The sequence below is a fragment of the Ostrinia furnacalis genome, unplaced genomic scaffold (genome assembly GCF_004193835.3).
Source record: "Ostrinia furnacalis isolate ACB-3 unplaced genomic scaffold, ASM419383v2 OfSCF1217, whole genome shotgun sequence".
NCBI lineage: Eukaryota > Metazoa > Arthropoda > Insecta > Lepidoptera > Crambidae > Ostrinia > Ostrinia furnacalis.
Genome location: NW_021131456.1, coordinates 380,531 through 404,411, shown reverse-complemented (window position 1 = coordinate 404,411; position 23,881 = coordinate 380,531). Strand labels below are relative to the sequence as shown.

At 39.9% G+C, this 23,881-nt stretch overlaps 2 protein-coding genes across 2 annotated transcripts in view; both read left to right on the top strand.

Moving 5' to 3' along the window:
- Nucleotides 1–15,727, top strand: part of LOC114351871 (fatty acid synthase-like) — a 29,586-nt gene extending 13,859 nt beyond the window's left edge. The window contains exons 22-41 of the mRNA XM_028303215.1: nucleotides 5,982–6,140; nucleotides 6,254–6,371; nucleotides 6,446–6,694; nucleotides 6,774–7,187; nucleotides 7,682–7,834; nucleotides 8,067–8,176; nucleotides 8,266–8,416; nucleotides 8,727–8,898; nucleotides 9,089–9,201; nucleotides 9,468–9,632; nucleotides 9,978–10,150; nucleotides 10,691–10,837; nucleotides 10,999–11,211; nucleotides 11,357–11,462; nucleotides 11,762–11,945; nucleotides 12,538–12,688; nucleotides 13,223–13,367; nucleotides 14,090–14,266; nucleotides 14,749–14,851; nucleotides 15,001–15,727. Of these exons, the coding sequence (XP_028159016.1) occupies nucleotides 5,982–6,140; nucleotides 6,254–6,371; nucleotides 6,446–6,694; nucleotides 6,774–7,187; nucleotides 7,682–7,834; nucleotides 8,067–8,176; nucleotides 8,266–8,416; nucleotides 8,727–8,898; nucleotides 9,089–9,201; nucleotides 9,468–9,632; nucleotides 9,978–10,150; nucleotides 10,691–10,837; nucleotides 10,999–11,211; nucleotides 11,357–11,462; nucleotides 11,762–11,945; nucleotides 12,538–12,688; nucleotides 13,223–13,367; nucleotides 14,090–14,266; nucleotides 14,749–14,851; nucleotides 15,001–15,593 (3,796 nt within the window). The 3' untranslated portion in view covers nucleotides 15,594–15,727. The remainder of the gene's footprint in view (nucleotides 1–5,981; nucleotides 6,141–6,253; nucleotides 6,372–6,445; nucleotides 6,695–6,773; nucleotides 7,188–7,681; nucleotides 7,835–8,066; nucleotides 8,177–8,265; nucleotides 8,417–8,726; nucleotides 8,899–9,088; nucleotides 9,202–9,467; nucleotides 9,633–9,977; nucleotides 10,151–10,690; nucleotides 10,838–10,998; nucleotides 11,212–11,356; nucleotides 11,463–11,761; nucleotides 11,946–12,537; nucleotides 12,689–13,222; nucleotides 13,368–14,089; nucleotides 14,267–14,748; nucleotides 14,852–15,000) is intronic.
- Nucleotides 807–1,932, top strand: LOC114351879 (fatty acid synthase-like). The gene is made up of 3 exons (XM_028303228.1): nucleotides 807–983; nucleotides 1,306–1,465; nucleotides 1,755–1,932. Exons 1-3 carry the CDS (start codon nucleotides 821–823, stop codon nucleotides 1,930–1,932), a joined length of 501 nt encoding a protein of 166 aa, XP_028159029.1. The 5' UTR covers nucleotides 807–820.
- Nucleotides 15,728–23,881: the final 8,154 nt, after the last annotated feature.

The following is a 23,881-nucleotide window of genomic DNA, read 5'->3' as shown; positions in this document are numbered from 1 at the left end:
TATTTGAATTAGAAGCGACCTGCACCCGTCTGCTTATTGGATGAAAAATATCTAAATCTATTTATTTATGTTATAATAATATCCGAGTGACTATAACTATGTATTTGGCACTTTTGCATAAAGCCCTTAAGTGCTGAAAACTTGACTTAAATTGACAATACGCCAGTAGGACAACAAGCATCGTCAAGAGTTCTTTTGAAAGCTCATAAAAATAACCTATGAAATAAGTCAACTAGTATTAAACTGGAGTTGGGTTGCAGATGCTCCTCGCCTACCAACGGGGTATGATCCCAGCAACCATCAACTGCTCCAACCCTCGCCAAGACATCGCGGCGTTAAGAGACGGACGCATGTGCATCGCGACCGAGCATGTCCCACTGCTGGGCTCCTTCACCGCCGTCAACGGGTTTTCTCTCACTGGTCTCAACAGTCATGTTCTGCTGGAAAAGTTCCGAAAGAAGAAGGTAATCATCATCATCATCACCATCATCACCTCCATTATCAACATCATCATCTTTTCGCAATCACTTTGGAACTTCCAGATTAGCCGATTAGAAGCATTCTGTATAGCACCTTTCACCATTTATAAGGTCATCTAAGTGATAACTGCCGTCATTTTAGCCTATTGCAGTGCAGCATTTCGGGGTAATTTTAGTACTGTCAAAAAATGTTCACCCAATACTTCTCTATCATCACGTCAGGACAATATACTGGCGGACCCTGAAGCCAGGAAAGATGGAACAGAACAGTTTTATTGACTCTAGGCATTCCTGAAATAAAATCAACCTGGTTCCAGGATGTAGCCCGTTACCACACCAATATGCCATACCTTGTACTGGCGTCGGGAAGGCAAGAGACCTCGGTCCAGATGATTCTTGATGACGTCATGTCACGTCAGCCGGATCCTGAGGAGATCGCGTTGCTCCACAATATTTTCAAGAACTGTATCGGCCAGCACTTGATTCGAGGATATGGAGTGTACTGTAAGTTGTAGTCTATCTATACCAATTTTAAAATTATGCGAAAGTCTATCTGTTAAGTTATCATACTAATTTATTTTCCCTGAATTTTAAATGACGGCCACTGCTGGACAAAGGCCTCCCCCAAGGATTTCCACATCAACCGGTCCTGCGTTGGGCGCATCCAGGTACTTGCTTCCTTCGTTGCCTTTGTCCAGCAGTGGACGTTATGTAGTTTTTTATGGGGTAAGTAATTCAAAAGGACTCGAGCAATGACTTTAATGGTTTTAATTAAGGTAATCCACCAACTTAAAGAAGTATTTTTAACTGTTTTTCGCTTTTGCAGCAGGCACTAACGAAAAGGTTACCACACATAGTAAAAAGATGGACTACTGTGAAGGTGAAAAACGTCCGTTATGGTTTGTGTACAGCGGTATGGGATCTCAATGGGCCGGGATGGGAAAACAACTCATGAGGATACCTCTCTTCGCTAAGTCGATCCAAAAGTACGTATTCGTAAAACTAGGTATTTTCTACATGGCTTTTACTGAAAACATTCCATTGTAAATTGAATAGTGTTTTATTTGTCCCGGACTGATGAACTAATGAAGAAATCCTTCGGAGAGGCCTTTGTCCTGCAGTGGACGTCATTTGGCTGAAACGAACGAACGAAATAATCATATTCCTGGTCATTTAATTTATAAACAATTACATTAATAGGTACCGATACTATTTTGTATTACGAGTACGCATCAAATATTCTAAAGTAAAAAATATACGGTCTGTCTTTACCAGGAGTCATAAAATTCTGGAACCAAAAGGGTTAGATCTCATCAAAATCATAACAACTGAGGACGAGGCGATATTTGACAACATCTTGCACTCCTTCGTTGGTATCGCCGCCATACAAATCGCTTTGACTGACATTTTGAAAGCCGTTGGATTGGTTCCAGACAATATTATTGGTGAGTGAGATTGTCTAAGTATCATCATCATCATCACTATCAGTTCATTAAGTCTCCATTGCAGTAGCTCTAGTCTCTAATTTTGGTAATTTCATATAGAGCAAGGACTAATTATTATTTAAAATGATTACATGACTGTCACTACAATCAATTTTGTAAATTCAAATACTTACCTACATATGATATAGATCAGTGGTTCCCAAAGTTAAGGGCTACGACTCATCTAATATAAATTCCCAAACACAGGGAACCCACCTATAGGAAATTTCGCCCGCTGCCCAGCGGTTGGATGGGTAGGGTGGTGTGTCGTTCTATAGGCAGGGCCCACTCAATTTTCGCTCGCGACCCACCACTGGGTCGCGACCCATAGTTTGGGAAACCCTGATATAGATCTTCTGAATTAGACTGAAACTGCCCACTGCTTCACTAGAGTCAAGAAAATGTCTCACTAAACTTTTTATACTCGGTCACTATTGATTATTGAAACAGCACTCTGTGGATATGTATTATTACTTTGCCTGATCACTTATTTCTAAAGACTTCATCTCTTTAGAAAGCACAATCATAAGAGTGATCACTAATTAATAGATTTTCGTTTGCTACATTCACATCTATAAACAATTCTAGGTCATAGCGTAGGGGAGCTAGGTTGTGCGTACGCCGACGGCTGCTTCTCAGCCGAGCAAGTGCTACAGCTGGCCTATCTGAGAGGCTACCTGTCCTTGACCACTCCCATGGTGCAGGGCGCCATGGCTGCAATCGGATTGGGGCACAAACAGGTTAGTTTAATCAAGTCTTGCTTTCAGCAACATATCCCTTTATTCAGTGTATGGGTTGTGCTCGTAACATCGAAGCTCGTAATGTCGTGGCTTTCGTTGGATAGTAAAATATGCTGAGTGGGAATGCTGCCATGATATCAGTAGTATCTCCAATTTTTAGTATAAAAACGCTTGTCAGCTCATTGCGCTGATTCTCGTCTCAATCAATACATATACGAGTATAACCCAGTTTTGCCAAATACATTGGAGTTACTACTAAAATCGCTAGCATGGCAGAATGGGCATTTTAACTAGAGGTAGGGGAGAATTGTTGCATAGCTGATAGGTAAATTGAATCTGTCAAAATCTTCATTATTTTATCTCAAACTGAAGTCACATTCCACAGGAGTTAGGTCATATTTTATTCTTCCTTTAGATCTCCAACCTCTGTCCACCTGAAATCGACGTGGCGTGCCACAACAGTGCCACTTCCAGTACCATTTCTGGCCCCGCTGAAGTGGTGAGGGCGTTTATTGAAAAACTCACAAAAGACGGCATCTTTGCGAAGGAAGTCAACTGTTCTAACATTGCCTACCACTCCCGGTACATCGCTACACTTGGTAAGTTTAGGTACTTTATGATAATTTCTGGTCCGTAGCTGAGAACTCGTCTCAAGATCTGCGTCGATTTAGTTGTTAATTTCCTACACACATTTTCAGAAGAACATTTAATTTTAATACATTTTTAACAGTTTCGTGTTTCGATTTTAGGTGCCAACTTCATAAAGAACTCACGGAAAATTGTCAAAACCCCGAAACTGCGAAGTGATCGTTGGCTGTCTTCCTCTGTGCCCCACGACAAATGGACCGAGCCCGAAGCACTATATTCTTCAGCTGAATATCACACTAATAATTTGCTGGTACGATTGGCAATTTTACACCCTTCATCATCATCATCATTTCAGCTATAGGACATCCATTGCTGAACATTGGCCTCCCCCCAATGATTTCTACGAGTACATCGCCCAGTTTAACAGAAATAAAGATCGCAGTCATTTTGAAAATGTGCCATAGAAAAAAAGTGTAAGCAAGGAACAACTTTATTGCGTAGTTCCTTTACTCAAAAACCTATTTTTCTATTAAAAAATTTTCAGAGTTGAGGGACTTTTCCGACTTCTTGTTTTCACCACTGCAACTCCTATATAACCTGGATCTACAGTTTGTACCAAAGTCTACCAATAAAGGCCAAGTATTTTCACTTCCAGAGTACCGTATTATTCGAAGAAACGCTTCGCTTTGTGCCTTCCAACGCTGTTTTGGTAGAGATAGCCCCTCATGGTCTACTTCAGGCGATCCTCAAGAGGGCTCTGTCTGTGGACTGCCAACACGTGTCTCTGACTCGAAGAGGGCATCAGGATAGTACCGTCTACTTACTGGAAGCTATTGGGAAGTAAGTTGATTGGTTGAAAAAAAAGTAACTTGGAAATAGAAGCTTCTATCGTAGATGTTATTTTTAATTACCACTTTTGAATGTTTTATGAAAGCGTGTATCAGAAGCTTCGAAAGGCGTTAACGGGACTATTACTAGTAATTTGTATGCAATACAAAACAAAACAAATCCATAGATGTTTAACACGTATCTTTAGCAGTAGTTGCCAAAAGTTTTAAATTTGATAAAACGCTAGTCTAAATCTAACGTCTAATCTGATTCATTAAAAGAGAAGCTAAAAAACTACAAGTGTAGTGCTAAACTGAGTCAATGCCAGGAGATATGGGAGCATAAGTCTAAAGCACATCCGAAGTGTCGCTGACGTTTGACATCACAAAAACACCCTCCGTCCCGTGCGGCTCCCATACGTCAGGCACTGACTTAGTTATGACAAAATGTATGATATTAAAAACGTCCTATTCCAGCCTTTACATCCATGGCTACGAACCAGATGTCAGCGCTTTGTATCCGAAGGTAGAATTCCCAGTGTCCACAGCGACAAGGCCGCTGTCACACCTGGTAGAATGGGTTCACTCAGAAGAATGGTACGTTGAAGTTATTTAGACCCAGTTTCTGAATTTAGATTTCTAACTTGAGCATTATCTTTACTTATTTATCTTCACAGGAAAATGTGTGGTTTCGATCAACCAGAAAGCGAGTGGTACCATGCAGAACATAACTTGACTATCTCGCTAGAAGACGATGATTATCAGTACTTGTCAGGGCACCGGATCGAAGGTGTGTAATAATAATGAATATTTTAGATAGATTTCTGAGTTTCTGGCGTTGCTTCTTCTCAGCACTGGCCCATTTATTGTTCCAAAGTAGTAGTAGGGTTATTAAAGCAATACGAGTACTATCGCTAATATATGTATATGAAAGCGAGTCATAGACTGAGATAGAGCTGCGGACGATTGTCCAAGTTAGGACAGTAACTCGCGGCTCCGTTTCATTCGGCTTCGGTGGACACCATCGGGTTTTAGTGGGTAGCTTAGGTTCCGTCCTTCTGGTGGGGATAGTCCCACATAGCCCACTGGTCGTCCGAAAGAATTTTCCGACGTAATTATTGAGTTAATGTAATACTGGGACATGTAAAACCACTTTATTAATATTTGCTGAAAACAAATGACTTTTAGATCTTTCAGATTCTTCTTTGTAAACCTCAATACAATTCCAGGTGTGTGCGTATACCCTTTTGCTGCGTGCTTGGTAGCAGCATGGGACCTTCTATGCATGACTCTGAACCAAGAAGCAAAGAAAGTGTCGGTTCAGTTCCTGAACTTGAAGTTCTACTCGCAGATGACCTTACTTGAACATCATCTTCAATACATCACTGTTACTCTGCAGAGGGGAAGTGGACATTTTGAAGTAGGTCCTGATCAGATTAATTCGAGTAGCTACCTTGACAGTATTGAGAAAGGTTGATTTATGCTTGTATGATATGGATTGTGAACCTATAATTTTGAGTGCTTATTGCTTGTTACAGGTATTTGATGGAAAAGTTGTACTTGTAGAAGGTACTATAAATGCTATAGCGAAGGTCGTCGTTTCTGAGTCAGTTCTACCTGAAACCGTCACGATGCAATTGAACAAGGATGACATTTACAAAGTATTTTATGAACGGGGACATGATTATTCGTAAGTTTCCAAACAAATCTAAGAAAAATAATATAGATAATATTATAAAAAAAAACATTATTTACCGATCTTCGAAATTTCAGAGACCAGTTTCGCTGTATACACAGTACAAATACTTCTATGACTGAAGCTAAAATTCAATGGACTGATAATTGGGTAACGTTTATTGATGGCCTCATACAAATGAACGCACTGAGACAAAAACACCAAGGAGTCTCTCAACTAAGCTACATTTCTCGTCTCACCATTGATTTCAAGCAAAATATAAGTGATAGAGTCTATTTTGATGACCTGCTATGCGCCAAGCATGATTTAACACAAGGACGAACTATGTAAATATTTATGAATTTTCTATTGTTATTTACTGCTTACAATTTATTGATGCAGTTGTAGTAAACGTTAAAATCCATAGCATAAGCTAAAATTGCTTTGTTTCTTGCTACAGTTGCAGTGGAGTAATGATTGAGCAAATTATATTCAAAGACAAACCTTTACCTAAGAGGCAAGAAGTGGTATTAAAAACGTTAAAATTTGTGCCGTTTTATCAAAACGACAACATGGATGTAAGTGCCAATACAATTTAAACAATGTTGTTCATAAAAAAACTCTTATTAATTAAGTATTTTAATTTAAACAGCTCACCAAAGCGATGACCATCTTAATGCAAATGATTAGTGAACATAAAAGCAAAGACGAAATAACTATAGCTTTCGTTAATGCTCCAAACAAACTTGATTATGCTAAGAAGATCGAAAAAGTGGTGAATAATTTATCACAATTAAAAATAAACATAACATCAGTGAAGCTGCAGGACATTTTGGTTTTGAAACCTTTGGAAAAAACACCTGATGCAGTGTTTCTGCATGATCTGCTCTCTGATAAAAAGGTTTGTTATCACTAATCAATTTTATTAATCGAGTGAGACTATATACTATTGACATGTAAATAATTTAATATTTTTGCAGATCTTCGAAGCTCTCTACCAAATTCTTGTTCCTGAGACTTTGGTCATCAGCATTGGAGCAGATACGAAAGAATATCCCTTATCGATATACAAACCAGTCTCTGTCATAGGCAGTGGTAAAACTAATGTGGAACTGGCTAGATTCAGACCAGCTACTGTACCATCAAAAACTACAGCGATTTCTGTGCGTAGCTTATCTGATGTTGACCAGTACCGCGTCAAGTGTGAAGAGTTGACACCAAACCATAGGCTTTTAGTCCTGGCACCATATCCGACACCAGTTGGTCTGAAAGACCAGGTCAATGTGTGGAGGAAGCAGAATAGAAATGTTTCTATGGTCATGTTTGATCAGCGGAACGTAATGGATAAGGAGCTTGAAAATATACCGGATATGCCATTTAGTTTGCTGCATAATGTAAGTATTCTGGTGTTTTCGGACAGATACGACCTGCAAGTTTTCAAGAAGAGAGCGTATCTTTACCTTAAAGGCCGGCAACGCACCTGTAACGCCCCTGGGTCTGCGGGTGTCTATGGGCGACGGTAATCACTTACCATCAGGTGATCTGTCTGCTCGTTTGCCTCCTGTCACATAAAATAATAAAAAATCTCTTATGTGTTTTCTTCTGATTGAAGGTGATGTTCCTTTGGGTAATTAATTGTTCTATACTCTATGTGGGTAGCCTAACTCTCGCACAAAGGAAGACCTAATGAAAGCCTAAGAATTGCGATACATTTGGTCTGAGTTAGCAAATTGTCTCGGGTACAAAAAAAAATGAAGATGTTTTTATTACTTTCATAAATAAACTTGCTTGACAGTATATTTTGGTAACATTCCTTTTAAGTATAGAAATACCTGTATTAGGCAGAAAAGAAGCTTGTTAACGTGGATTTCAAACTAAAATTTTACAGGGGGTCTGGGGAAGTGAGTACTACTTGCCTGTGTCCGATTCGGTTCCAACTAAAAATACAGTGGCGTTACGTTGCTCCCAACTGGGAGACCTCAACTCGCTAAGCTGGGTAGAAGTCAGCGAACCAGTGGAAAAGCGCGGAGTTGATGTTACGGTAATACATTTTTGTATCCTCTTCCATATTTTGCTTAAAATATAGCACAAAGTGATTTTGCATTTTAAGCATCTTACTCACGTAAAAATCAAAAAGAATCTGAGCGTGACCAAAAAGTCCAACATCGACTCTCAAGTTCAAATTGATGGTGACAGAATGAGTTCAGAACCAGATTTAGACTTATCCTGTGTTAAAAAGTAGAAATCTTCAGTTGTTTTGATCATGCATACAGGTACACTATGCTGGACTCACCGCTATGGATGCATCGAAAGCACTTGCAGAAACACCAGAAGGATTGGTAAAAGAAGGATTTGGGATGGATTTCAGTGGAGTTACTGCAAGGTAGGTTACAAAAAATTTAGAAGTAAAACAGCTTATGATTCTCTGTGAAAGTATGAGACATCATTTCCTTTATGTGCTTGGATTCCCAGGGGTGAAAGAGTAATGGGACTGTTACCAAGAGGAGCAGCATCTAATAAAGTGCGTGTTGATCCTAACATGTTGTGGCCTGTACCATCCCACTGGACTTTGGAAGACGCTGCCACTGTTCCGTATGCCTACGCGCATGCTATGTATTGTTTGGTAAGTCTATAAAAGACTTTCTTCCGTTTATAGAGCACGAAAGAGGATATTTTAGGCACTTACTTTGAGAACTCTATGCTCATCCTTCTAATTAATGAAATATTATGGCCCTGATTTTGATTTTAAATTAGATGAATATAAATAAGTAGAGTTCATCATCTTCAGGTCATTAAGTCTCCACAGAATGAGCACAATCCTCTCTAATTTAGTGGACTTAACCTCCCAACGCTAGCAATACATGGAGAGAAGAATGAATGATTAAAGTTGTCATTCTTGAGTTCTTTTAAGAATCCATTTTCTTCATTTGCAGTACATAAAAATTTGGCTCATGCCTGGTATGAACGTGTTCATATACGGCGGAGCAGGGGCGCTCGGGCAGGCTGCGATATCCATCGCGTTAGCTCACGGGTGCCAGGTCTTCACCACCGTCAATGACGTCAGGAAGAAACGCTTCTTGAAGAAGCTGTTCCCTCAGTTGAAAGGTAAAATCACTTGAACAGTAAAAGATAGATACTACTTCGATTGTTCCTACCTAACTGTTCTCTACGGAAATTGTTTGCTGATTCTATAAATGAACTATGACGCTTTTCGAAAGAAAGCAAACTATTTTTCAAGACAAATTGTATCTTTACCAAATATTTTCTGTTCTAACTGATGTGACTTCCTCGCCAGATCAACATATTGGGAACTCGCGTGACGACGCCTTCCAATCTGTGGTCAAGAATGCCACGAAGGGTGAGGGTTGCGACATATTCCTCAGTTGTGCTAAAGGGAACTTGAAAAAGGTACCACTTAAATTCCAATCATGATAGATGTTCCACAGTTCCATCTACGTGTTTGCTCATCACTCAATCACGGACGTATCATTGAATCCGTGAACTGAATACTGACATGTGTGAATTGAATCACTGACGCAACACTGAAGCACTGATATTGAACTGAGCGAACACGATGACGGAACCTGTGGCTTCACTGATTATGTGTGAATAGACCTTTAATTTACTTTAGTTTTCGCCTTTGGTCGTGTATATCTATCTTTTTTATCTGGCAGAGATACTTCTCCTGCATTGCCCTCAATGGAAACATTATAGATACCGCACAACTGGTATCAAGAGAGAACATAGAGTTCGAATACCGATTCTTGGCTCGGCAAGTTTCTTACCACGCTGTTGACTTCTCCTCCATATTTGATGAGGGAAAAACATTGGAAATTAAAGTGAGTATAGTGTGGTGTCATCATAAGTAACTAAAAAATGCCAATTAACTGATGTAACTAGGTAATAATCATCGAGATCTTTAACCATTATGTCGGAACTCATAAACTATCGAAGTCACGATAGCCGAACGGTGGAGGGGTTGGACAGGCCGACTCGTAATCCGGGGAACGCGGGTTCGGTCCTCACCGCCGCTTGACTATTGTGGTGAGCTCACTCGTGAAGCTCGTGATACAAGCATATTTAGCTTAGCCTGATCACGTTGTAGTGGTAGGCTCCGTAGAACACATTATGTATAATTTAATTAGAACAGCTGAATAATTAATTGATCATGCAACTGTCAACAGAAATTGCAAATAATGCTAAGCGAAGGCATCATCCGAGGATACGTGCGTCCTCTCTCACGAGTGACTTACGAGCCTCATGAGACTCCGCGCGCCTTCCGATTGTTGACTGCAAGTCGACACCGAGGCAGAGTGCTGCTTAGTTTGAAGGAGAAGACGCTTGTGGTTGAACCGAGGTAAGTAGGCGAAAGTAAGTAACGCTTGTGGTTACGCCGGGGTAAGAAGAAATAGGTATCATTTCGTAAAAAAAATGCATCAACGAAAACCATAGTAAAATGCTGGCCGTCATGGAAGATGTCTCTTTTCGACCCTACAAAAGCTAAGAATGCGCCGTGACGCCGTGTCTCTCAATTCTCAAAACGAAATTCTTAGGACTTGTGTTAAACAGTAGGCTCATAAACTATCGTGCCTGTAGCTCACTTATAGAGCCAGTTTCTGAAACAGGAGAAGTTCAAAAGCTCTGGCCAGAAGTTCAGAACCCTGGGCTTCCAGCCTCGGTTATAACAGAACTTACTATAGTAAAATGATCAAACCTGATTGAATCTCTTTCAAACATAATGACAACGAGTCACACTATATTGCGTAAATGTTTGTATAATTTCTAGGATATCCCGCCATCCGTCTGGCAGCTACGTCACCAAACCTGTTTGAATCTCTTTCAAAAATAATGACAACGAGTCATAACTATATTGGGTAAATGTTTGTATAATTTTCAGGATATCCTGCCATCCTTCTAGCAGCTACGTCGTGGTCTACAACGATGAGATGCTAGGTCTGCGAGTAGCCGAACTCTTGGTCGAACGTGGGGCCACTAACTTATTTATTCATGGAGAACAGACTTCGTACTTGCACTATAAAATAGAGTAAGATATTTTATAACATTTCTTAAACAAAATTTCTGATACTACGATAGGCATTATAATATATATTTTATTGAATTTATATCAGCTTGGCCCAAAGATTTGTTTGGAGAATCAGTTCGCTTCATGTGAACTCTGTTAAATGTTTTCCCTACTTTTTTCAGAACTTGGAAGAAACGTGGAGTTCGTGTGAAGGTTTCTTCAGCCAATTTGGTGATTAAAGAAGAAGCGATGGATTTTCTCAAATACTCCAACAGTGTCGGTGGCATAGACGGCATCTACGTCGTTTCTTCAAACCTGGGGAATAATCAGAAAGCCGTGGCCTCCATTTTGTCCAACTTGGACTCGGTTTCAAGACAACTTTGCCCTAATCTTAGGTAACTACTTAGATACGTACTTCTCATTGCAGTCCGAAGCATTTAGCCTTGGGGCTTTTTTACAACGTCTACTTTATCCCGTCTGCAATAAAATATGTATTTTTTACATTGTTTTATTTAATTTGATAAATTAATTTTATTTTAGACACTTTGCCTTGATAAGTGAGAATGATAAGTCGTGGCGAGAAATCTTAAGTAAAAGAGCTCATGACGGTTATCCTGCCTTGTCATTGCAGTTGCAGCTGAAAAAGGTATGTCGGTTCATGTAATTTGTTATTTATCAAGACTCAGTTTAAAGTATTGCTAAACATTGCCTTAAACGACTAGATCTGCAGGAATCTGAATCCACGCTATGAAGATAAAGTAAAAATTTTCAGGTGCATTTTACGCAGAGAACCCATCGATCCCTTAGGTCTTAAAATTTCGACAGGTCTTTTTAGTTAATTATTTCTTTCTACATAATTATCATAATGTGGAGGCAAACTATAAAGACTTGTTAAAGACAACCACTGTTGTGACATAATTGAAACTTACTTAAGTTTATTTACAGTATATTGATTCCGAAGAAGTAAACAATCAAACACCTTCAAGCGATTCAAGCCTCGCCCTTCACAGCGCTATAAGCGCTATAGAGAAGGCGCTCTACAGCAAAGATACCGTCGTCCAAGCTTTTGCACAGAAGATTNAAAAGATAGTTCCGCGTAACATACTGGAAGAGGTGGCGAGGATACCTGGTGAGTAGAAAAAGATTACCAGGAAAATGGAAGTCTTTGGGAGTCTTCGGGGACTGATACTCATGGTAAATCAAGTGACGTTCTTTGGTTTTTACGCCAAATTCCAGCTCCACACATTGGTTTTATTGGCTACAAGTTATAATCTTGGATTCTACACACACACACACAATCTTTGGACATAAACTTATGGCTAAGACTAGGAATCTTAGAGCCAATATACCTCATGTGTTGGGCTAGCAATTGGCAAAAGCTGCTGAACAAAATTTAATGATTACAAATCCGATCTTAGAATTAGGAGCTATTTTATTTCCTGTAAGTGCTCATCCATTTGCCTCTGACTACTAAATTAAAAATTGGGCAGGTCCTACACTAGGTGGACCGACGATCTGGTGAAGATCGCGGGAAGAGTCTGGGCGGGCAGTGCAGGATCGGTCACTATGGAAATCCTTGGGAGATGCCTCTGTCCAGCAGTGGACGTAATTTGGCTGAAACGAATGAACTAAATTATAGAGTGCTCCTGCAGTTGAGATTAAAAGATTAGTTGATGATGATCATGATACCCCTATACTATTTGATCAACAATATATTCCAGGTGTGAACATAACCAACGCGACGGTGGACAGGACGAGCTTGGAACAGGTGGGGGTCGACCAGGGCCGAGCACAGGAGCTCTGCAACCTTCTGGAGGACAAGTTCCAGATTACGATATCACCAGCTGATGTACCGCAAATGACCATTGGACAGTGAGCATACACTCCGATTCTACTAACATAATGAAACTAGTTGAATTCTGAACTTTTGCCACCTAACAATCAATGTGTTCTATGTAATAAGAAAAGAGATTCTAACGCCCGTATTCACATACGATGCTTGCTTAAGTGAAACAGCAAATCGAACGCACAGCGTTGAAGAGAGCTCTGCTGTGATTGGTTCGTGCGTCCTCTTGCACTGTGAGACCTCATTTTAATGACTGCTTGTGAATATGGGCATAAGAACGGTCATTCGATACAATGTCTTAATTAGCCACACGGTAGCGTATAAAATTAATACCAAGAATACAAAAACAAAAGGAAACTGGTGACGTAACAGACGTAGCGAGCCGTAACGTTTTAAAAGCATAATTTTCAAAACTTGCCACCTAATTAGGTCTCAATTCTTTCATCGAAGAAGACTTACATTTAGATAACTTGGAAGGCGAGAAAATTCGCATCACTTCAACGATAAATAGCTAAGTTTGTTTTGCTGTATTTTTCAATGACCCATAATATAATTTACAGATTAAAGCAGTTAAAGGTGGAAACCGAAGATCTAGAAAAAGAAGTGCCCGGTTTCGGGGCGTATTTGAACGTATTCGATGAAAAAGCATTAGAAGCCACTGCCAACATTATCGTGTTGCCGACACTCGTACAACGAGACGAATGTGTAAGTTGTTCATAACAGTTTTTTTTATATCCACAACGAGGAAGCTCTTGGCCTGCATCTTATCTGATATAAAGTGATGATCAGGCCGTAGGTGGCAGTGAGCTTCACCAGCGGAACCTTCAATCACAGAGAAACTGGCTATCTTACCTACAACTCCCGGAATACAACGATGCTGTTAACATTGTTGTTGTGACGACAGACTTGGGTAAGGGTGGTAGCTAGACAGACGTTCTAAGAACAAGCCCTATTAGAAACCAAACCGAGTAGAAAATTTTGCCCCCAATGGTAACCGAAGCCTGGACTTCTGAAGCAGGTGGTCATGCTACTAGAGTTTTGCAGGTGGTCATGCTACTAATTTCTGAAGCAGGTGTTCAAGTGGTCAAACTCGTACTAGACGATGGTGTTGTTTCGATTATTTAATGTCAGACGCCGATGGTATCTTACAAAGACTGACACCAGGATTGTGATCTTAGTTGTGATGTGACACAACTATGTACAAAATAACTATCGCCACCCTATTACGCATATAGTATGTCCACCCACAAGGTGGACCGACGACCTCATAAAGTTAGCGGGAAGGCGCTGGATGCAGGCCAACCGGCCATTGTGGAAATCATTGGGGGAGGCCTATGTTCAACAGTGGACGTCCTATGGCTGAAAATGATGATGATAATGATGACCTTATTACACATCCATCAAATTCATCGTAATTTTCTTTTCAGAAACTCGAAGATTTCCACGCAAACTTCGAGTATCTATGCATAGTGCCAGGCTTAGACGGGCATCACGGCCGGTTCAGGTCTCTGTGCGAGCGGTTGAAGATATCCGCGGCTGTGCTGCAGCCGGGAAACCAGTACCCGCACGAGACTGTGACAGAAACAGCACAAAGGATGGCTAAGGTAGGTACATGTAATACGACAATAGCCCCAAGGCGCCGGTATGGGACTGCACAAAGACAACACACACTAGTTTGATCCTCTTCAACTGCTGGACAACTATAGATAGTGAAGTAAATCATACTACAATCATAATTTATTTGGCTTCTTAGCTAGAGAGGTATATAAGGTCACCTCCAAAAGACAGACGATATTTAAGGGACAAAATAAAACATCTTAAATTAATTCGTTTTAGATAATAGAACCATATTTTTAGAATGATAGTTTTCGAAATTTTTTGATGTTATGTCGAGTGAGTGAACCCGAAGTGCTCAGTGTGGTCCGGAGGCATGGCATCGATCGTGCCAGACAGTGCATCCGTGTACAAGGACGTCACGTCCAGCAGCTTATGTAAATAATGTGAAAATGACAGAGAGGGTTTAAAAATAAAAATATTACCATTTAGTTTCTTAGGAAAAGTAAAAACTTTTACTGTTGTTGTTCAGGTTATTATGCAGTACATGAAACCGAAGAAAGGGTACAATATTCTGGGGTACGAATACGGCGTGCTGGTAGCCTTAGAAATTGCGTCTATACTTGAAAGTTATGGTAAGTTACTTAATAAGTTAATTTATTTTACAAGTGCCATCTCTTCCCATTATCAATCTGAATTAGTATACCTACTTCTAGCTCTTCTCATGATCAATCTAATTTAACTTTATGTATTAACTGGTTCAAGTAATCCGTTTCTTCTACAGGCTACACTGGAACTCTCTACATGGTTGGTGGAACTCCCGAAGACATCCGCGCGTCTTTCAACGAACAGTGGAAAGATTATGATGATAATGCAGTGCAGAACGAACTTCTCCGGCATATGCACACCTTGATCACCCAAACCACCTCCCCTGACCTGGAAGGCATTCTTCAGAAAGCCAAAACCTGGCCAGAAAAGGTCAATTCTCTGATCGCAGACCTAAAAAACAAAGTGCCACACTCCATCCAGTATATGAGAAGCACCATAGAAGTGATATACTCCAGGATCAAGCAGTTGCAAAACTACAGCATTCAACCACAAAAATTAAAATCCAAAGTGGTGCTCCTTCAAGCAAAACCTTACAGATCGTCTCTAGAATCCCTCAAACCATATTCTGACCAGGAACCGTCCCTGATCAAGCTTCGAGCGAAGCTTCATTTGGCTCACAAAGACTTGAGCTGTTCTAATATTATCAACAGGTATCTGCACCCTGAAATCTTGGAAGAATATGAGAAGAGCAACCACTGTGTTAAGCTGTATGTGACCGTGGAGGAGAAATTGAAGATGATTGGTGTAAAAATAACTAGTAATGAGTAATTCTTGGATTCCCTAAATAAGAATAAACTTTTTTGACTCCTTTCCTATAACGGACTTGATAATTTATTATAAACTTTGGTTGGTAATTTAAACTGTTGACTGTTAAATGTTTTACAGTTCTATTCATGTTTGTTCTTACATATTTATACTGTGGTATTGTTTTAATAAAAGTTGTTTGCATTATTTGTGTTATTTCATTAATTCGAGTATAATTACTTATTATACTAATATCTAATATTTAGAAGTATCTTATCCATAAGTTTCCTCATCAGCCAGACAGTTTTGACAGTTCCAACTCCTTGCCAGACAGTTTTTTAGGATAGCTTCCAAAGCCACAATGACCCAAACTTCATGATTCACCAACCTATACTACCTATAAGCAGCAGGGAGCATACGCTGACAAACTTTCAGCTTTTATAAAATAATGTAGGTCTGGCGTTCACTAGCTCTTAGTCTAGAACCTCTTGGCTGCATCTCACCTGATGGAAAGTGATGATCAGGCAAACGCGTTCTTACATCATAGTTAATATCTTCGCTACGCTAACCAAAGTAATCAGCTTACTTGATGTGACTGTGATTTTTAATAGACATGTTATAAATTGCAGATTTATTTTAATTTCGAATTATATTCTATTGCCGTTCAATGCAGGGCAAGTGAACTCATACATGCGCAAGCGCATTGGCCTTGACCTTGATAATGAACGGTAGGTATAAAATTATACGATTGTCTTATTATTTGAATTTAATAATACAAACCTCATATCGACATTCTGTCGGTTATTCAAATAGCAGAGCAGAGCTGATGGCCGCTGGGGCAGAAAAGTTCTCGAGTGGCGATGGCGACCACGAGTCTGAAGACGTAGTATGGGCAGATCTCCCACTAAGTGGACCGACGATCTGGTGAAGGTCGCGGGTGGTGCCTGGATGCGGGCGGCGCAGGACTGATCATTGTGAAACGAACGTCATTCGGCTGAAACGAACGAATGGTGTTGGTATCGGTATCGAGGTTCTAGGAACGCGGGTTTAATACAAGCTAACACAAGGATTTATTAGTATTGTATAATAATATGTCAAAGTGAAATTGTGAACTCTGTCAGTTTATAATATAACGCGTTAGATTGTAAACTAACAGCGGGTTAGGTTAGGTTAGATTTATTTTGTAATTTAACTACGTGAGATTATAATCTGACGGAATTCCCAATTTTACGGTGACATACATATACATTACGTCCCGTTAGCCCCTCGTATTAATTTAAATGCTTGCATTACGAGTGGGCTCACCACGGCCGGCACGGTTTGAACCCGCGTTCCTTGGACTTCGATGACGAGGCCAGTCCGACCCCTTCACCGTTCGGCTATCGTGGCTAGGACTAATTTTTATTAAAAAAAATACTGACGATGGTTATAAGTTGTTTCTATTTTAGAATGAACTAGCTTTACGCCCGCGGCTTCGCGCGCGTGGACTACACTATCTACATATTTTACGGAACCCTATTTTTGTTCAAAATAAAATTTAGCCTATGTTACTCGTGGATAATGTAGCTTTCGAATGGTGAAAGAATTTTATAAAATGGTCCAGTAGTTTTTGAGCCTATGTATTCATTACAACCAAACAAACAAAGTTTTCCTCTTTATAATATTAGTGTAGATATAGGCTTTAAGTAATATGTAAGGATGTTATTGGGACTGTTAATTTTAATTTTAAGTAACCAACACTGTAAGTATACGTACAAAATAGGTCCCTTGTGTGAAATTCTTTCATAAAATATGTATAGCAAGAGTCGCTGAAAAACTAAAAACACACTAACATTATGTATCTCTATCAGCGGTTATCTTTTAATCTTTTCGGGTAAACACTAGTACATAATAAAATGTCAAGTATTTTTGTAATCTTTAAAGGAAGTGCGTATTACATGTAATTAATTAATTAAATGTAACATTGTCATCGGTCGACTTTCACTTGTATATTTGTCTTGACCTATACTCTGACGGTGTTGAATAAATACTAAGGAAATGCAAATAAAAAGTCTCTACCAGCTTTCATGGTTCCATAGAAAATACAATAATTAATAATATATTGTTTTAAACTTTCATGGTCACTAAAATAATAATTATTACTGACGGGATTGCTACCATTTACCTTAAAAAAATAATTAAGAAAATAGCTTTGATAAAGTACTTTTATAATCGTCACAAGGAATACTTCCCATAATATAGAAGACACAAGGAGAATCTTTTTAAGCACTGCATTTTTTGGAAAACCCACTTACTTAACACTTTTTGTTTTTGTTGCGTTTTGCAAAATTTTTAGATGACTAAGTAGCCGAAAACTTGGTAATCCGAACACATTTTGACTTGTGACTTCATTCAAAATACAGATCTAGGTACTTTTAATAAAAATTTTGCACATAAGTTAACTTTTTCTTGAGGATCTCTAAATGGAATTTAATTAACGAATGCAATTATAAAGGCACCTTGTACATGATTAGCATTCACTTGTTATTTTACATCGCTACATTACAAGTGATTATTTGTAATATACAAGTCGTTTAATTTCCGTGAGTCCAAGAAAATGCCACCAGTGCCTGAAAGCGACGTGGGTAAAGTGCCCCAAGTAGACTTCAGGATGGCTGGTGACAGCGTGGTAATCTCTGGGATGTCAGGACTCTATCCTCAGTCCCACTGTGTAAAGGAGTTGTCTGACATACTCTACAATAAGGTAAGAGTTGACTGGTTGACGCTACAATCTAATTGTGTTCTGTCTCATCATTATCATCATCTCAGCCATAGGACGTCCACTGCTGAACATAGGCCTCCCCCAAGTGGCAGTGTTCTGTCTACTTCATGCATAATAAGTGAACCATGCCTCCTCACGCTGCGCTTTTCCTTAGGAACGCCACCTTGTAGGTCTTCAGGCCGCTACTAGGTCTTTAAGGAAATCATTTTGGAGGCCTATGTTCAAATCCTATGCAGGGGACGTCCTGTGGATGATGATGATGCCTTCCCAACCCGTCTGGCCAACAAGGAGAGTATAATTATGGCAAACTGAGGGTTGGCCTCTGGTAAATTAGAGAGGGTCGTCATTCTGAAGTCGAAACTAATGACCTGACGATTTCTTCAGGTAAACCCAATATCGTGTACAGGCACGCGCTGGTTAAACAACCACCCTGAAGTGTCTCAATACTCGGGCAACGTGCCTGACCTGGATCGCTTCGATGCCCAGTTCTTCGGAGTCCACTTCAGGCTTGGACACACCATGGATTCCATGTCCAGGAAGATGTTGGAACAGACCTACCAAGCTATTTACGACGCTGGTAAGTGATTTTCCGTTTAGGTGGTGAGAAAGGCAAAAAATATAAACAATGTAGGCGAAGTTTGTCATTATTTTGTATAATGGTGAATTTTTTTTAAAGAATCAGCTGTTGATTGATTCTAATGAAGCCATCAAGCAGAGTAAAAAATTAGAAGTAGTTACCAGAAAACCGCTTCGCAGTGAACTCGACCGGGTTGTAGTTCTAGCAGCGGTTCCCAATCTTATATAGTCTACTGGCCACTTTGAGAATAAATTATTTTTAGCGCCCCCCATTTTTGTAGTCAAGAGTCGAGCTCAGTCGGTGTCTAAGAGTCCTCCTAGTAGATGACACCTCCCAAGCCTCTACACAACGTCCCGATTTTTTTTGTGGGTCTCTTACCGCCCCCCTTTACGCCTGCAGCGCCCACAAGGGTTATCGCCCACTTTAGCAAAGACCTAGCAGAACAGTAAAATATTACCAAAGTTTACTTTTCTTTGTAGGTTTAAATCCTGAGCATCTCTCCGGTAAGAAAGTAGGGGTATATGTCGGAACGTGCTTCTCTGAAACTGAGAAAGCTTGCTTCTACGTAGCCAGTAGCAGGACTGGGTTTGGAATTGCTGGGTACGTAATACTACTACTACTACTATACAGCAATACTACTCCGATTGCAGTTCAAGTAACAGTGGTCATCATTTTAGTCAATAAAAGTAGTGTATGGATAGGTATACATACTCGTAAATAAAATACGTATTATAAACACAGAATTTTATTTACGAGTATGTATACCTATCCATACACTACTTTTATTGACTAAAATGATGACCACTGTTACTTGAACTGCAATCGGAGTAGTATTGCTGCGTCATAGGAGTCCCTCTTGCCCTTCGAATATCCACGGAAGACCAGCGTCGTGGTGTTCCTTACGACACCTCGACATGATGCGGATACCGTTTCGGTGATACGCACATTACTTCCTTTATTTAGTTTTGGTTATCATTTTTCTTGATATTGTTTTGTGTCGCTAAATAATAAACCGATTTAGATCAATATGGTATAGAGATAGTTTGGGTCCCGGAACAAAATAGAACAAAGGATCTAGAAAGGAAGGATAGTTATAACAACATTTTAGTCAGCAAGTTCTTCTGTATCTACACTAATATTATAAAGAAGAAAACTAAAATTTTAAAATTACTATAGGCCAGTAGAATTAAACACAAAAATTGATTAAATCGGAAATAATTCCTACAAAAGATTTTTTTGCTTTAATGGCTTCATTGTTTGCCCATTAAGACTCTCCTAAGTTTTCGACTTCGACGGAGTTGTGCTTAAGTGGTGGGGGCCCCCGAAAGGGGCGTTTTTTCGGTTTTCCGGTTATACCGCGTCGAACCTTAGACCAGGCATACGGCTAGGCAACGTAGTCATGCAGGAGGATACAAGGAAGAGGGGCAGCCACAGTAGGTAACACAGAGTCGTTGAGGTGAGTGNTAAGTGAGAATGATAAGTCGTGGCGAGAAATCTTAAGTAAAAGAGCTCATGACGGTTATCCTGCCTTGTCATTGCAGTTGCAGCTGAAAAAGGTATGTCGGTTCATGTAATTTGTTATTTATCAAGACTCAGTTTAAAGTATTGCTAAACATTGCCTTAAACGACTAGATCTGCAGGAATCTGAATCCACGCTATGAAGATAAAGTAAAAATTTTCAGGTGCATTTTACGCAGAGAACCCATCGATCCCTTAGGTCTTAAAATTTCGACAGGTCTTTTTAGTTAATTATTTCTTTCTACATAATTATTATAATGTGGAGGCAAACTATAAAGACTTGTTAAAGACAACCACTGTTGTGACATAATTGAAACTTACTTAAGTTTATTTACAGTATATTGATTCCGAAGAAGTAAACAATCAAACACCTTCAAGCGATTCAAGCCTCGCCCTTCACAGCGCTATAAGCGCTATAGAGAAGGCGCTCTACAGCAAAGATACCGTCGTCCAAGCTTTTGCACAGAAGATTGTTCCGCGTAACATACTGGAAGAGGTGGCGAAGATACCTGGTGAGTAGAAAAAGATTACCGGAAAATGGAAGTCTTTGGGAGTCTTCGTGGACTGATACTCATGGTAAATTAAGTGACGTTCTTGGGTTTTTACGCCAAATTCCAGCTCCATACATTGGTTTTATTGGCTACAAGTTATAATCTTGGATTCAATACACACACACACACACACACACACACACACACAATCTTTGGACATAAACTTATGGCTAAGACTAGGAATCTTAGAGCCAATATACCTCATGTGTTGGGCTAGCAATTGGCAAAAGCTGCTGAACAAAATTTAATGATTACAAATCCGATCTTAGAATTAAGAGCTATTTTATCTCCTGTAAATACTCATCCATTTGCCTCTGACTACTAAATTAAAAATTGGGCAGGTCCTACACTAGGTGGACCGACGATCTGGTGAAGATCGCGGGAAGAGTCTGGGCGGGCAGTGCAGGATCGGTCACTATGGAAATCCTTGGGAGATGCCTCTGTCCAGCAGTGGACGTAATTTGGCTGAAACGAATGAACTAAATTATAGAGTGCTCCTGCAGGGCTGCAGTGGAGATTAAAAGATTAGTTGATGATGATCATAATACCCCTATAGTATTTGATCAACAATATATTCCAGGTGTGAACATAAACAACGCGACGGTGGACAGGACGAGCTTGGAACAGGTGGGGGTAGACCAGGGCCGAGCACAGGAGCTCTGCAACCTTCTGGAGGACAAGTTCCAGATTACGATATCACCAGCTGATGTACCGCAAATGACCATTGGACAGTGAGCATACATTCCGATTCTACTAACATAATGAAACTAGTTGAATTCTGAACTTTTGCCACCTAATAATCAATGTGTTCTATGTATTAAGAAAAAGATTCTAACGCCCGTATTCACAAACATGCTTGCTTAAGTGAAGCAGCAAATCGAAAGCACAGCGTTGAATAGAGTTCTGTGATTGGTTCGTATGTCACCTTGTGCGCCCATGCACTGTGGTATGTAGGTATAATCATAGTAATGTTTGTAAATATGGGCCTGAGAACGGTCATCCGGTACAATGTCTTAACTAGACACACGGTAGCGTGTAAAATTAATGCCAAGAACACAAAAACAACAAAGAAACTGGTGACGTAACAGACGTAGCGAGCGGTAACGTGTTAAAAGCATAATTTATTTAATTATTTATTTATTTGAACACCAACAAGGTTACATTGAGGCTTCACAAAAGTAACTATAAAAATGACACTTGTTAAATGCAAACTTAATTATAGGTGAAAACATCATGCGTTAGAGACTAAAGCAACAGCAATTAGGGGTTAAAAACTGAAAATATTTAATATGGTGTAAAGAAGTCCCTATGCTTGTTCAAATCGGTGAGATTTGTCCCAGAATGTGGACTTGTATTTACGTAAACTAAGGAAAAAAATATCAACATTAACATTATTGGACCTAGACAGGGCATTGTATTGATTAAACATTCTATTTAAAGGGGAAAACAGACCTAGATTTGATTTGGAGCTCCTGGTCGCAAACAAGTTGTATCGGGATATGTATCGGGAGCGGGTTAGGGCAGTCAAAAGCACCGTTAACCAATTTGCATAAAAACGAATTATCAAGCACACAGCGGCGTTCCTGAAGAGTATTTAACTTGAAGTAACGTAATCTATCTTGATAGTGGGGTAATTTTTTTGCCAGGTTGACACTGGCATTTTCAAAACTTGGCATCTAATTAGGTCTCAATTTTATTCTTTCATCGAAGAAGACTTACATTTAGATAACTTGGAAGGCGAGAAAATTCGCATCACTTCAACAATAAATAGCTAAGTTTGTTTTGAAGTATTTTTCAGTGACCCATAATAATTTGCAGATTAAAGCAGTTAAAGGTGGAAGCCGAGGATCTAGAAAAAGAAGTGCCCGGTTTCGGGGCGTATTTGAACGTATTCGATGAAAAAGCATTAGAAGCCACTGCCAACATTATCGTGTTGCCGACACTCGTACAACGAGACGAATGTGTAAGTTGTTTATAACAGTTTTTTTTATATCCACAACGAGGAAGCTCTTGGCCTGCATCTTACCTGATATAAAGTGATGATCAGGCCGTAGGTGTCAGTGAGCTACACCCGCGGAACCCTCAATCACAGAGAAACTGGCTATCTTACCTACAACTCCTGGAATACAACGATGCTGTTAACATTGTTGTTGTGACGACAGACTTGGGTAAGGGTGGTAGCTAGCCAGACGTTCTAAGGACAAGCCCTATTAGAAACCAAACCGAGTAGAAAATTTTGCCCCCAATGGTAACCGAAGCCTGGACTTCTGAAGCAGGTGGTCATGCTACTAATTTCTGAAGCAGGTGTTCAAGTGGTCAAACTCGTACTAGACGATGGTGTTGTTTCGATTATTTAATGTCAGACGCCGATGGTATCTTACAAAGACTGACACCAGGATTGTGATCTTAGTTGTGATGTGACACAACTATGTACAAAATAACTATCGCCACCCTATTACGCATATAGTATGTCCACCCACAAGGTGGACTGACGACCTCATAAAGTTAGCGGGAAGGCGCTGGATGCAGGCCAACCGGCCATTGTGGAAATCATTGGGGGAGGCCTATGTTCAACAGTGGACGTCCTATGGCTGAAAATGATGATGATAATGATGACCTTATTACACATCCATCAAATTCATCGTAATTTTCTTTTCAGAAACTCGAAGATTTCCACGCAAACTTCGAGTATCTATGCATAGTGCCAGGCTTAGACGGGCATCACGGCCGGTTCAGGTCTCTGTGCGAGCGGTTGAAGATATCCGCGGCTGTGCTGCAGCCGGGAAACCAGTACCCGCACGAGACTGTGACAGAAACTGCTCAGAGGATGGCTAAGGTACGTAATGTTTAAAGTATTTGAAGATAAAAATAACCCCACGGTTTCATCGTTTGGACTATCTGATTC